Raw genomic sequence first — 15,262 nt, 5'->3', positions numbered from 1 at the left:
TTGTGCAACATCAAGGAAATTGAGAAGAACCGCTTCACGCATACATTGTTAAAATCGCTATGTACGCAAGTTTTGTTCGTTCGGAACGTCTTAGTTACGTGTCAGTAAGTGAGAATCGTCTACAATTCTTGTGCAACGTCAAGGAAATTGAGAAGTACCGCTTCACGGCATACATTGTTAAAATCGCTATGTACGCAAGTTTTGATCGTTCGGAACGTCTTAGTTACGTGTCAGTAAGTGAGTTTAGTCGAAAATTCTTGTACAACGTTAAAGAAATTGAGGATATACGCTTTTCTGAGCACAGAGCTGAGATCGCTATGTACACATGTTTTGTTCGTTCGGAACGTCTTAGTTACATGTCAGTAAGTGAGATTTGTCAAAAAATTTCGTACAACATCAAGGAAACTCAGGGGAACCGCTTTTCTGAGCACAGAGCTATGATCACTATGTACGCAAGTTTTGTTCGTTCGGAACGTCTTAGTTATGTGTCAGTAAGCGTGATTTGCCGAAAATTCTTGTACAACATCAGGGAAACTCGGGATTAACGCTTTTCTGAGCACAGAGCTGAGATCGCTATGTAGACTAGTTTGGTTCGTTCGGAACGTCTTAGTTACGTGTCAGTAAGTGAGATTTGTCAAAAAATTTCGTACAACTTCAAGGAAACTCAGGAGAACCGCTTTCCTGAGCACAGATCTGAGATCGTTCAGGATCGTACTCAGGTTTCGATCGTTCGGAACGTCTTAGTTACGTGTCAGTATGTGAGGTTGGACGAACATTATCGTACAACATCAAGGAAACTCGGGAGAAACGCTTTTCTGAGCACAGAGCTGAGATCGCTATGTAGACTAGTTTGGTTCGTTCGGAACGTCTTAGTTACGTGCCAGTAAGTGAGTTTAGACGAAAATTTTTGTACAACATTAAGGAAGTTGAGGAAATACATTTTTCTGCGCACAAAGCTGAGATCGCTATGTACGCAAGTTTTGGTCGTTCGGAACGTCTTAGTTACGAGTCAGTAAGTGAGATTTGTCTAAAATTCTTGTGCAACATCAAGAAAATTGAGAAGAACCGCTTCACGGCATACATTGTTAAAATCGCTATGTACGCAAGTTCTGTTCGTTCGGAACGTCTTAGTTACGTGTCAGTAAGTGAGTTTAGTCAGAAACTCTTTACAACGTTAAAGAAATTGAGGATATACGTTTTTCTGCGCACAAAGCTGAGATCGCTATGTACGCAAGTTTTGTTCGTTCGGAACGTCTTAGTAACGTGTCAGTAAATGAGATTTGTCTAAAATTCTTATGCAACATCAAGGAAATTGAGAAGAACCGCTTCACGGCATACATTGTTAAAATCGCTATGTACGCAAGTTTTGTTCGTTCGGAACGTCTTAGTTACGTGTCAGTAAGTGAGTTTAGTCAGAAACTCTTTTACAACGTTAAAGAAATTGAGGATATACGTTTCTCTGCGCACAAAGCTGAGATCGCTATGTACGCATGTTTTGTTCGTTCGGAACGTCTTAGTAACGTGTCAGTAAGTTAGATTTGTCTAAAATTCTTATGCAACATCAAGGAAATTGAGAAGAACCGCTTCACGGCATACATTGTTAAAATCGCTATGTACGCAAGATTTGTTCGTTCGGAACGTCTGAGTTACGTGTCAGTAAGTGAGATTTGTTTAAAATTCTTGTGCAACATCAAGGAAAATGAGAAGAACCGCTTCAAGGCATACATTGTTAAAATCGCTATGTACGCAAGTTTTGTTCGTTCGGAACGTCTTAGTTACGTGACAGTAAGTGAGATTTGTATAAAATTCTTGTGCAACATCAAGGAAATTGAGAAGAACCGCTTCACGGCATACATTGTTAAAATCGCTATGTACGCATGTTTTGTTCGTTCGGAAAGTCTTAGTTACGTGTCAGTAAGTGAGATTAGTCTAAAATTCTTGTGCAGCATCAAGGAAATTGAAAAGGACGGCTTCACGGCATACATTGTTAAAATCGCTATGTACGCAAGTTTTGTTCGTTCGGAACGTCTTAGAAACGTGTCAGTAAGTGAGTTTAGTCGAAAATTCTTGTACAACATTAAGAAAATTAAGGATATACGTTTTTCTGCGCACAAAGCTGAGATCGCTATTTACGCAAGTTTTGTTCGTTCGGAACGTCTTAGTTACGTGTCAGTAAGTGAGATTTGTTTAAAATTCTTGTGCAACATCAAGGAAATTGAGAAGAACCGCTTCACGCATACATTGTTAAAATCGCTATGTACGCAAGTTTTGTTCGTTCGGAACGTCTTAGTTACGTGTCAGTAAGTGAGAATCGTCTACAATTCTTGTGCAACGTCAAGGAAATTGAGAAGTACCGCTTCACGGCATACATTGTTAAAATCGCTATGTACGCAAGTTTTGATCGTTCGGAACGTCTTAGTTACGTGGCAGTAAGTGAGTTTAGTCGAAAATTCTTGTACAACGTTAAAGAAATTGAGGATATACGCTTTTCTGAGCACAGAGCTGAAATCGCTGTGTACACATGTTTTGTTCGTTCGGAACGTCTTAGTTACATGTCAGTAAGTGAGATTTGTCAAAAAATTTCGTACAACATCAAGGAAACTCAGGGGAACCGCTTTTCTGAGCACAGAGCTATGATCACTATGTACGCAAGTTTTGTTCGTTCGGAACGTCTTAGTTATGTGTCAGTAAGCGTGATTTGCCGAAAATTCTTGTACAACATCAGGGAAACTCGGGATTAACGCTTTTCTGCGCACAAAGCTGAGATCGCTATGTACGCAAGTTTTGGTCGTTCGGAACGTCTTAGTTACGTGTCAGTAAATGAGATTTGTTTAAAATTCTTGTGCAACATCATGGAAATTGAAAAGAACCGCTTCACGACATACATTGTTAAAATCGCTATGTACGCAAGTTTTGTTCGTTCGGAACGTCTGAGTTACGTCTCAGTAAGTGAGTTTAGTCGAAAATTCTTGTACAACGTTAATGAAATTGAAGATATACGTTTTTCTGCGCACAAAGCAGAGATCGCTGTGTACGCAAGTTTTGTTCGTTCGGAACGTCTTAGTTACGTGTCAGTAAGTGAGTTAAGTCGAAAATTCTTGTACAACATTAAAAAATTAAGGATATACATTTTTCTGCGCACAAAGCTGAGATCGCTATGTACGCAAGTTTTGTTCGTTCGGAACGTCTTAGTTACGTGTCAGTAAGTGAGTTTAGTAGAAAATTCTAATACAACATTAAGGAAGTTGAGGATATACGTTTTTCTGCGCACAAAGCTGAGATCGCTATTTACGCAAGTTTTTTTCGTTCGGAACGTCTTAGTTACTTGTCAGTAAGTGAGATTTGTTTAAAATTCTTGTGCAACATCAAGGAAATTGAAAGGAACCGCTTCACGACATACATTTTTAAAATCACTATGTACCCAAGTTTTGTTCGTTCGGGACGTCTGAGTTACGTCTCAGTAAGTGAGTTTAGTCGTAAATTCTTGTACAACGTTAAAGAAATTGAGGATATATGTTTTTCTGCGCACAAAGCTGAGATCGCTATTTACGCAAGTTTTGTTCGTTCGGAACGTCTAAGTTACGTGTCAGTAAGTGAGTTTAGTCGAAAATTCTTGTACAACTTTAAAGAAATTGAGAATATACGTTTTTCTGCGCACAAAGCTGAGATCGCTATGTACGCAAGTTTTGTTCGTTCGGAACGTCTTAGTTACGTGTCAGTAAGTGAGTTTAGTCGAAAATTCTTGTACAACATTAGGGAAGTTGAGGATATACGTTTTTCTGCGCACAAAGCTGAGATCGCTATGTACGCAAGTTTTGTTCGTTCGGAACGTCTTAGTTACGTGTCAGTAAGTGAGATTTGTTTAAAATTCTTGTGCAACATCAAGGAAATTGTGAAGAACCGCTTCACGGCATACATTGTTAAAATCGCTATGTACGCAAGTTTTGTTCGTTCGGAACGTCTGAGTTACGTGTCAGTAAGTGAGTTTAGTCGAAAATTCTTGTACAACGTTAAAGAAATTGAGGATATACGTTTTTCTGCGCACAAAGCTGAGATCGCTATGTACGCAAGTTTTGTTCGTTCGGAACGTCTTAGTTACGTGTCAGTAAGTGAGATTTGTTTAAAATTCTTGTGCAACATCAAGGAAATTGAGAAGAACCGCTTCACGGCATACATTGTTAAAATCGCTATGTACGCAGGTTTTGTTCGTTCGGAACGTCTTAGTTACGTGTTAGTAAGTGAGATTTGTCTAAAATTCTTGTGCAACATCAAGGAAATTGAGAAGAACCGCTTCACGGCATACATTGTTAAAATCGCTATGTACACATGTTTTGTTCGTTCGGAACGTCTTAGTTATGTGTCAGTAAGTGAGATTTGTTTAAAATTTTTGTGCAACATCAAGGAAATTGTGAAGAACCGCTTCACGGCATACATTGTTAAAATCGCTATGTACGCAAGTTTTGTTCGTTCGGAACGTCTTAGTTACGTGTCAGTAAGTGAGATTTGTTTAAAATTCTTGTGCAACATCAAGGAAATTGAGAAGAACCGCTTCACGCATACATTGTTAAAATCGCTATGTACGCAAGTTTTGTTCGTTCGGAACGTCTTAGTTACGTGTCAGTAAGTGAGAATCGTCTACAATTCTTGTGCAACGTCAAGGAAATTGAGAAGTACCGCTTCACGGCATACATTGTTAAAATCGCTATGTACGCAAGTTTTGATCGTTCGGAACGTCTTAGTTACGTGTCAGTAAGTGAGTTTAGTCGAAAATTCTTGTACAACGTTAAAGAAATTGAGGATATACGCTTTTCTGAGCACAGAGCTGAGATCGCTATGTACACATGTTTTGTTCGTTCGGAACGTCTTAGTTACATGTCAGTAAGTGAGATTTGTCAAAAAATTTCGTACAACATCAAGGAAACTCAGGGGAACCGCTTTTCTGAGCACAGAGCTATGATCACTATGTACGCAAGTTTTGTTCGTTCGGAACGTCTTAGTTATGTGTCAGTAAGCGTGATTTGCCGAAAATTCTTGTACAACATCAGGGAAACTCGGGATTAACGCTTTTCTGAGCACAGAGCTGAGATCGCTATGTAGACTAGTTTGGTTCGTTCGGAACGTCTTAGTTACGTGTCAGTAAGTGAGATTTGTCAAAAAATTTCGTACAACTTCAAGGAAACTCAGGAGAACCGCTTTCCTGAGCACAGATCTGAGATCGTTCAGGATCGTACTCAGGTTTCGATCGTTCGGAACGTCTTAGTTACGTGTCAGTATGTGAGGTTGGACGAACATTATCGTACAACATCAAGGAAACTCGGGAGAAACGCTTTTCTGAGCACAGAGCTGAGATCGCTATGTAGACTAGTTTGGTTCGTTCGGAACGTCTTAGTTACGTGTCAGTAAGTGAGGTTTGACGAAAATTATTGTACAACATCAAGGAAACTTGGGAGAAACGCTTTTCTGAGCACAGAGCTGAAATCGCTATGTTGTTACGTCCCGGTAATATCGCGGCGCAATATCGGTGAATTCGCGTTCTCGGATTTGTACCGGACTATATCGCTGTTTCGGAATATTTCCGGGGATAACCTACGACTGAGGATTACCGGATTTTCGTAGAATACGCGAGGATATTGGTGAAGATCGCGACCAATTGCGAGATTTGAGACAAGGCGAGTTGTAGTTAACGGTGCAGATTAGGCAGCTGGGGCACTTCCTCAGTGCGGAGCACCAGATTATTTCGTTCAAGATTATTAATTAAACCGTTTATGCTCGTAGGGTTTTGGTCGAATTCGTATAACTTGTCGGTACAGGAACGGCACGAAATTCCTGGTCTAGCAAAACTCAAGGCTTTGTCGCATTTACAACACACAATTCTACCGGGTGCGTAGTAACCTATTTCGACTATATGCAAAGATACCGCTGACCACTCGCGTAATTCGATGTTTGGAAGATCGCGATAACAATCGTTGCAAAGGGCAAATTTAGTTAATGCGTGACATCGTCCAAACGTTCGGACGCAAAAGTAGGAGGGAAAGGTCTGCGTTGCTTCTATACCGAATACCCGTTGCACATCATGTATGAACGATGGACACATAGATGGTTGACTAAGATAACAGTAAGAACTAAGTTGGTTTCTAATTACCTCTAGAGATGTATTGTTACTTGGTTTTAGAAGGGTCTTTAATGGCTTTGGGTAAAAAAAAGGTTTTTCTTAATGACTTTCCTAATGGATTTGGGTTAAAAGGATCTCTAATGGCTTTGGGTCAAAAAGGTTTTTCTTTAATGGCTTTCCTAATGGATTTGGGTAAAAAGGGTCTCTAATGGCTTTGGGTCAAAAAGGTTTTTCTTTAATGGCTTTCCTAATGGATTTGGATTAAAAGGGTCTTTAATGGCTTTGGGTCAAAAGAGGTTTTTCTTTCATGGCTTTCCTAAGGGATTTGATTTAGGAGCACCAGAAGTAAAGATGACCAGATAAAATACAATCCTACCTTGGAGCGGCGTATTATTCCAGTAACACGGGGTGGTCTGCTGTTCCCCAATGCTCAGGCGTTGCGGCGTCGTACCAATGATATAGGACTTCTGCTCGGATTTGGAGGTACCTTGTCCGTCTCGGATCCTTTTCGTTGATGTCGAAAGGCGGGATCCACGGGTGTTCAATGGTTATGGCAGTCAATTTATTTGGCCACTCCACGAAGTTAATGCTATTATTATTGTTCAGGTCCACGACTGAATTTACTGTATTATGCTTAAAGAATGCCTCGTATTCAGGGTCGTAGCGCGATTCTACCCCGATATACTGAGACTCGTAGGAATTCACAGGCTCGATGGATAATTCTATCAGTTGACGTCGCGCACGTTTCTTTACTCCGCCTCGTCTGTTCTTTGGCATTTGTTAGTATTACAGATGGGATCAAGAACACTGGCTTTAAACGTTGATTTTATGTATAGTCGCGTAGCGTGCGAGGGACCGCACTGCCGTGCTTAAGAATATGTGTGGTATGTGATACAGCGTGCGAGGGACCGCACTGCCGTGCTTAAGAATATGTGTGGTATGTGATACAGCGTGCGAGGGGCCGCTCTAGCTGTATTGCGTATTAATATCTAATAACAATAGTGGCGTGCGAGGGACCGCACTGCTGTATTGCTATTAGGTGTGTATGTGTCCGTGAGTATGGAACGAATGAAGCCAGGCGAAATTTGAATTTTAGTTTCCCACTTGAGTACGCGTGGCACAAATATTTAAGAATAACGAATAAAATTTAGTAGTCGCGTAGCGAAATAAAATAAAACGATACGTTGATTACGTGTTAGCGTTAACGAAGCACGAAGTACGCTCGGTAGAGAAAAGGTTTTATCGTTAAAATAATTAGCAAGAATTTAGCATACACTAAAATATATTTATTCACTACTTATACACAGTCGCTAGTATACTTGAGAACTTATGTTTAACGTTAGAATTAAAGTTTGAATTAAACTAGAGTTTAGAGTTAGAGTATAATTAGAATTAAACTAGAATTCGAGTTGGAGTTAGAGTTTAGCTTTGAGTTGGATGTCGAGTCCCGATTACGACTTGTTGTCGACTTGAGATCGCGGATAAGACTGACGAAGTCGGGGCCTGCACTCAGGTCCTTCGTTTCGGCGGCTCGGCCGCTGCCGTCGCCCGCAAGTGGGGGTACGTGGTGGTGGGATCGCGAGGTAGTGGGACGACACGCTACTATGGTAGCGCCGCGCTTAGCTACTGGAAAAAGCAAGGCGTCATGGCCGCCGAAGACGGGCTTTTCGAATCACGTAAAAGGGACTTAGTGTTCTTTTAACCGGTTTCAAGTATATAATAAAGAAAGGAAATTCGGAAAAATGGTCGCGGTACGTGACACCTCCCCCCTTAAAAGAAAATGTTGAACCGTGATTCGACATTTTCCTTTATTTATACGTACAAAGTCATGCAAGTAAATATTTATTTAACGTTTTACGCTATTTCTTATGTTATACTTTATCTTATTCTTATTCATCTAACAATTTCCTGAGTTCTTTCATTATTCTGTAAGCCATCTCGTCGGGCGTTATGCTCGCCAGGGAGAGGGCGTTTTGTAGTACCTGTTTCTCCAAGGCACATTTCTGTTCCATGATGTCTCGGTACAACTGTGTTAGCTGTGTTTTGATGTGTTTCTCAACATACAGGAATTTCGAATTTACGTAAGAGAATATGTCTAAATTATTGACGGATACTCTGGCACGAGTTTTGAAGGTTTTGCCTCGCTGTGTTTCCAGGATTGATAGTTTCGGGTGTTCAGTCTGTAGCAGGTGGTATCCACATCGATTGAGCTCCGTTGTTTTGGTAAGCGCAAATGTGGTCTCCTTGGTTGTTACCGTATATACCGTTGGTGTTGTGTAGTTCCCTTTTGCGGTCAGTTTGTTGGCCATGCCCTCGTAAAGGACATCGTATCTGTCGAAATGGCAGCTGTCTCGTGGGGCGATACTCCAGTAAGTCTCTGCTCCGTCGGTGTCAAGGCATTCGCCTGGCGGTGCCTTGCAATGTACGCCAGATGGGAGGATCACCTCGTTTGATTTTCGGTCGATCGAGGCTTCGAAATCCCGTAAAGTTACTTTGACGACTGCTTGGACGACGACGTCTTCCCAGGTTCCAAAAGCATCGCTATATTCCGTTCCGGAACATCGTCCGTCCACGGAGGTGGAGTCTGCTAGTGTAATAGAACGCGTGTTCGTGCTGTTTCTCTTGAGGCCTTGTATAATGCTCTGTTGGCCCGTTTCCATTGCAATGGCTCCTGAATTTTGCATCTTTTTGCAAACAGTCAGATAGTTCGTGCATATACTGCCGTCGACCTCCCTGGACAATGGAAATATGGGAGTGCATTCCGCAGTAATAGATTGTTCGGTCTACCTCAATTTTGCATTGAACTACGTCTGTGCGGTCGTACTCGGAAAGCTGCAGCAGTTGGACGTAGACATCCTCCTTGTTGGGCTCCATGTTGTCGACCTCGCATCTGCCTGTCCAGTAAGGACAGTGAGGTTATGTTAAGTCCTTGTCCTCTACAATCATAACCTATCAGGCTATGAGAGATGGGGAAGCAGAGCACAATGATGACGGCTATCGGTAAGAAGATTTCTATTTTATGGTTTGCTCGTTACTGGTCGGTCCTCCGCCGGTACGTTGTTATTATAGCCTCATTGGTTGTGGTCTTCATGGTGGGGGTCCGATGTGGAGGGGGTATTATGGGATGAGTGTTTTAGCTGTCTTTGTGCACTGTCTTTGTTCTATTTCTACTTATGGCTATCTTAACATTATTATTTTTTAATAGTTCTATTATCTTATGTGGACCAGTGTACTGGTCTCCTAATTTCCCTTTCGTGGGTTCCTTAAGCAGGTATACATTATCTCTTAGCTTAAATTTACGGGTCTTAATCTTACGGTCATAGTATCGCTTTGACCTTTGCTTAAAATTAATTAGGTTTTCACGCGCTATTGCTTGTGCGTCTTTGATTTTGTTAAACAGGTCGGTCAGATACTTTGCGTAGCTTTCATTTATCTCATTAATCGTATCTGATTCGCTGGAGGGTACTTTGGCTACTTTGCCGAACACTAGTTCGTGGAGGGTGTATCGCGTGCCCTCATGGACGCTGGTATTGTACGAGAATGACGCTAACCTCAAAAGTCTATCCCAGTCATTGTTTTTATTTACGAACTGTTTTAGGTATTCCCAGAGTACTTGATGTGATCGTTCCACTGAACCGTTTGATTGCGGTCTGTATGCGGTGGTTTTAAAGTGTCTAATTTTGAATTTGTGCGCTACATTTCGCATAAGGCTATTAAGGAAGTGTGAGCCTTGGTCGGTTAAGATGGCTTTCGGAGCACCGAATGTGCATATAAATTCGTTAGTGAAAGCGTCCGCTACGTCTATCGCACCTGCGTGTTGGAGAGGGAGAGCTAATTAATATTTTGTTAGTAGGTCTTGAAGGGAGTGGTGCACTTGGACACAGTATAATTGGACACGGTGCAAATGGACACGTTACAAATGGACACGAGATTTTGCACACGGTTCAATTGGACACAGTGCATTTGGACACAGTAATTTTGAATACAGTAGCTTTCGGACACATAAGAAAGTACGCATCGTTTACTTGGACACCGCTCAATTGGACACTGTTCATTTGGACACCGTTCGTTTGGACACAGAAAGATGCGTACCGTTCATTTGGACACCGTTCGTTTGGACACCGTTATTTGCCCATCGTTCGTTTGGACACCGTTCATTTGCCCACCGTTCGTTTGGACACCGTTCATTTGCCCACCGTTCGTTTGGACACCGTTCATTTGCCCACTGTTCGTTTGGACACCGTTCATTTGCCCACCGTTCGTTTGGACACCGTTCATTTGCCCACCGTTTGTTTGGACACCGTTCGTTTGGACACCAAAATTTGATTTAAGTTATACGACGTAATCCACACCAAATTTTTGTTTTAAATAAGAAATAGGTTTGGGTTAGGTTATATCTTCCAGAAGTGGAGCCCCCCCCGCAGGGGGGGGGCGGAACCCACTGAATCCATGCATGACATCCAAATATGCGAAAGGCTAAACAAAGTGCTAAAAGCAATGTAAAATTAATGACATCAGTATCAGAGATATATAAGTATGAATATATTTTATTTTGACAGATATTATAACCTTCAAATGTATCTCCTTTTCACGATTTCATATTTTACATAGATTTACCAGTATAAAGTGTTATAAGAATACTGATTATATTTTCCCAAAATGATTTTTATTTCTCTCCATCTGTTACATATTCAAACAAACAGTGCGCATGTTTCTGTGTACAAATGAACGGTGTCCAAACGAACGGTGGGCAAATAACGGTGTCCAAACGAACGGTGTCCAAATGAACGGTGCGCATCTTTCTGTGTCCAAACGAACGGTGTCCAAATGAACAGTGTCCAATTGAGCGGTGTCCAAGTAAACGATGCGTATTTTCTTATGTGTCCAAAAGCTACTGTATCCAAAATTACTGTGTCCAAATGCACTGTGTCCAATTGAACCGTGTGCACAATCTCGTGTCCATTTGTAACGTGTCCATTTGCACCGTGTCCAATTGTACTGTGTCCAAGTGAAGGTCACTCTATTTATATACCATAATTTTAGAAGATATTCCAAATTTCTTTTTTATAAAAATTGTAACATATGTATCAAATTAATCTTAATCGATATGAAAATAATTTTTATTCGGTTAGAAATTTATTCGATTAATAATGTGTCCACATAATGGGACGAAAATATAATTTTGAGAGACTTGCCCCTCTTTGCCCGCAGACTTTTCTTTAAAAAGAATAAGAGTCAAAAGATTAGTATATTTATAAGGAACTGTAAAATGATTCGCGCGGCGGTAAACACGTTTCGTGCAACCTATCGACGCAGCCAATGTATTCGTATGGAAAGACACCTTTCCGTGTCAATAAATTGAACTCTGCAATCGATAAATTTTGAAATTTCGATTTTAAAATTTGAAGTTTATCATTATTTAGAAACGATACCAATTTTTCGAGACTAGTACTGAGAAATTTATACGAATCAATGAACCGTAACTTTATATCGCTTCGCGAATCTGATCCTTCGATAGTATCTTTAACGTGTTTCGTAAATGAAATATACGTTTCTTTCGTTATCGGTAGTACATCGATCGAGCCTTCGAACGCTGTCGCTATTTCCTCGATAATAAAATATGAATCGTAACCGGATAAATTGTGAAATACTATGGGAATGCAAAAAGATTCTTTATAATTTAAATCACAATTTGAATGCGCGGGACCTCGGTACCACCCGGTTAAATGGCAATGATCGCGTACGCGTGTATCGTCTTGCGCGAATAGTTTCTCGCAAATGTGACAGTGTATCGCGCTGTAAAACTTTTCCCGCTCATCTCGCGTTAAATTTACCATGGGGACATTCGTGCTTAAAATAGCCTTTCCGCGTTGCGCTAAATTTTTTAATTCTTCCACGAACCACGAAACGCAATCGGTGCTGCGGCGAGAATGATACGCGGATAACGAATTATCGTACGGACAATGTACATAATATCCTATGCTAAATACTTTATGATGTTGGTAGTTTCTCTCTTCCTCCGTCTTGTCTAAAACACACTCCAATTCGGCGTACACGACGAAAGGAAGCCGCTCTTTCTAATTATAGTTATTGAACGTGAGCCACTTGTCCTTATCGCTCGGTAATCGGATAGCGCACTCGTTCATCTCTCGACAGTCCACCGTATGTGACTGTAACTTGTCGTTCGAGCCAAAGTAGTGCAAACATCTGTAAAAGAAATAATTTTTGTTCAAAGATTTCTGCAATTAAATTTATTAAATATATACGTACCGATTGCAGATATATTTTTGACCATTGTTTGCTCAGTTGTGAGCTCACGAGGCGGGATAAATTCTTGATCCACGCAAAATGTCCGAGGTCTTGCGAATCTTGCACGTACAGCAAGTTGACGTGTTTGTCCTTCTTTCGCGCCGAAAGACGTATCGGGACAATATTATTCTCTTTCTCGATGCAGTATACATTTATCGAAATGCCGTTATAAAGTTCAAATTTTTTTATTTGATTAACGGTCACTGGAAACTCAATGTCCTGGAGATTCAGCACTGTCGTGTAATGCGGGTACGAAGATTCCCGACCCGCGTTTTTTTCGGCTGGATACAGAGCGGCGACTACCGCCCATGCGAAACACGCATTGTCATTAGATTGCACGTTTATTACCGCTCTCTTCATCATTATTTTTCGCGGTAATTTAATATAGCATCCCGCGCGCATTGGATTATATTTATTTATATTTACAATTAAATTGAGGATTCGCGACAATGCCCATCCGCTATCGCGTTCTTGAAATTCTTCGAGCGAGGCAAGGGTGAGCTCGACGACGCGTCGCTCGTACCACTCGTGTAGATCGGACCTGCGAAAGAGTTCATAGTTTCTGGTATTGATACTCTTATTGGCGCGTTTATCACCCGACACAAATTCACCATTGAACATGGTGTTCACTTTCACGTTTTACATCTTTCCATAACTTTTTGCACGCGTTCGAGCACAATGTCTTTCGCGTTCTCGAAAAATTGTCGCGGTTCGATACAGGGTGATTCAAAACAACCTTCTGTCCTTACAATGTCATATACTTGACACTATTCTAAGACGACTTTTCCTTTGCCAAAATTTTTTTCGAGGCTTAGTTTTTAAATTATAAGCCAAAATAGTTAACGAATTACGGGCCGCGTACGCGAAGCAAGCAGGGGTGGCGCAACTCACCGTCCGATGCTGGTGATTACGTGAGGCGCTCGCTGCGATCAACTGTTTGCTACATACGATGGAGTGTATGTGTGAGAGAGAACGTATACGCGTATACACACACATACACATTCTCTCTCTCTCTCTCTCTCTCTCTCTCTCTCTCTCTCTCTTTCTCCCTCTCTGTCTCTTTTACACCCATCATATGTAGCTGATCGCACACACGCACTCTCTTTCTCTCTTCTTTGTCTTTCTCTTTTATATCCATCGCGTATAGCAAACAGCTGATCGCACACACGCATTGTCTTTCTCTCTCTCTCTCTCTCTGTCTTTCTCTATTACATCTATCGCGTGTAGCAAACAGTTGATCGCACACATGCACTCTGTCTCTCTCTCTCTCTCTGTCTCTCTCACACACACTAATTCTTACCTTTTATGTAGTAATTCGTTGCCCTCATACGACTCAATAAGTAATACTTCCGTATGATAGAACGAGTAACTAGCAAACTTCTTTTACTCATAAATTGTACCACTTATTGAACTTTTACGAATTAATCTACGCACTTTATCGATAAATTGAATTTATTAACGATTATAACGGTTAATCACAATCTACCGATTACTACCGATTAATTATTAAAATATCTCGAAGAAAGAAACGCGTTATTCGATGCGGAAACTGCGCGACGACAACAAGCAAGTTGTATCGATACTAGCGTTGCCCGCATGCCGGCTGCCGGCTGCCGAACAACTGAATGTATCACATTACGCGTGATCGACGCGGACGCTATCATGTGTCCCGTGATCGGCTAAAACCTCCGACATTGTAAATTCGATAGTTTCGAAAACATAAAACTATAAAATATGAAAATATAATGACGTATAATAACATCGTTTTTTTTTTAAATTCGGTTTATCGATAAAGTGCGCGGATTAATACGTAAAAGTTCGATAAGTGGTACAATTTGTGAGTGAAAAAAAGTTTGCTAGTTACTCGTATCACACGGAAATATTACTTATTGAGTCGTATAAGGACAACGAATCTCTACATACAAGGTAAGAGTCAGTGAGTGAGAAAGAGAGAATGTGTATTTGTGTGTATACGCGTATACGTTCTCTCTCACACATACACCCCATGTAGCAAACAGTTAATCGCAGCGAGCGCCTCACGTAATCACCAGTATGGGACGGTGAGTCGCTCCGCTCCTGCCTGCCTTGTGTACGCGGTCCGTAATTCGTTAACTATTTTGGCTTATAATTTAAAAACTAAGCCTCGGAAAAAATTTTGGCAAAGAAAAAATCGTCTTAGAATAGTGTCAAGTATATGACATTGTAAGGACAGAAGGTTGTTTTGAATCACCCTGTATAGTCCGCATTAATCACCGCACCGGTCAGTATACGGTTTTCGAACGCGGTATCGATCTCTCGCCAAATGAGTCTTACCGCGTTGTTGTCACCACTATAATCACCACCGCTATGTATAAACCGTCTCTCTAATCGAGTCTTCGCACCCTCGAGTCGCGCGATTCTGGCCACTAGAGATCGTCGAACTCCGATCGAGAATCGCGGACGCTTGACGCGGCTGCGTTCCCCGAGCTGTTCGATAAATTCTTCGCATCGCAACGCCCACGCGAAATACTCGCCCAAAGTAGCGATTCGGTGCGACAGCTCAAACAGGTCGCGTTCAGTACGCGCGATATTTTCCATAATTTCCATTTTGCGGATTATCGCGAAATCTTCCGCTGTACCGAATAATTAGCTCAAACAAAAATTACAAAGTACCCGCAGTACTCGGCGCTCGCCGATATTTGTAATACATCGATAAACGTATCTCGACGCGTCTAAACCTTGAGTCATGTTGCCGCGAATATTCTAGCAGCCGGACATCGCCCGCACTACCTATCCCGCTCGCACGCACACCGCACGCGCTATCTCCCTCGCTCGTACACCGCACGCGCCGTCTCGCTCACT

At 41.4% G+C, this 15,262-nt stretch overlaps 1 protein-coding gene across 1 annotated transcript; it reads right to left on the bottom strand.

Moving 5' to 3' along the window:
• Window positions 1–9,245: 9,245 nt before the first annotated feature.
• Window positions 9,246–15,007, bottom strand: LOC138942766 (uncharacterized). The gene is made up of 3 exons (XM_070313236.1): window positions 14,735–15,007; window positions 12,383–13,060; window positions 9,246–9,374 (listed from the first exon to the last, which is right to left on the bottom strand). The coding sequence occupies exons 1-3, from the start codon at window positions 15,005–15,007 to the stop codon at window positions 9,246–9,248; spliced, it is 1,080 nt and encodes a 359-aa protein (XP_070169337.1).
• Between the last annotated feature and the right edge of the window lie 255 nt (window positions 15,008–15,262).

Source organism: Polyergus mexicanus, unplaced genomic scaffold (genome assembly GCF_030449975.1).
Source record: "Polyergus mexicanus isolate NDT 795.1 unplaced genomic scaffold, iyPolMexi1.0 SCAF_23, whole genome shotgun sequence".
Classification (NCBI taxonomy): Eukaryota; Metazoa; Arthropoda; class Insecta; order Hymenoptera; family Formicidae; genus Polyergus; species Polyergus mexicanus.
This window is presented reverse-complemented; position numbering and strand designations above follow the sequence as displayed.

Excerpts from the sequence above, each read along its gene's own strand:
- LOC138942766 (XM_070313236.1), bottom strand. The coding sequence starts at position 15,007 with ATGGAAATTATGGAAAATATCGCGCGTACTGAACGCGACCTGTTTGAG. Across the intron at positions 13,061-14,734 it reads ATAGTGGTGACAACAACGCG|AACGTGAAAGTGAACACCAT; the intron begins GTAAGACTCATT and ends GGAAAGATGTAA. Across the intron at positions 9,375-12,382 it reads CAAAAATATATCTGCAATCG|GAACCCACGAAAGGGAAATT; the intron begins GTACGTATATAT and ends TACCTGCTTAAG.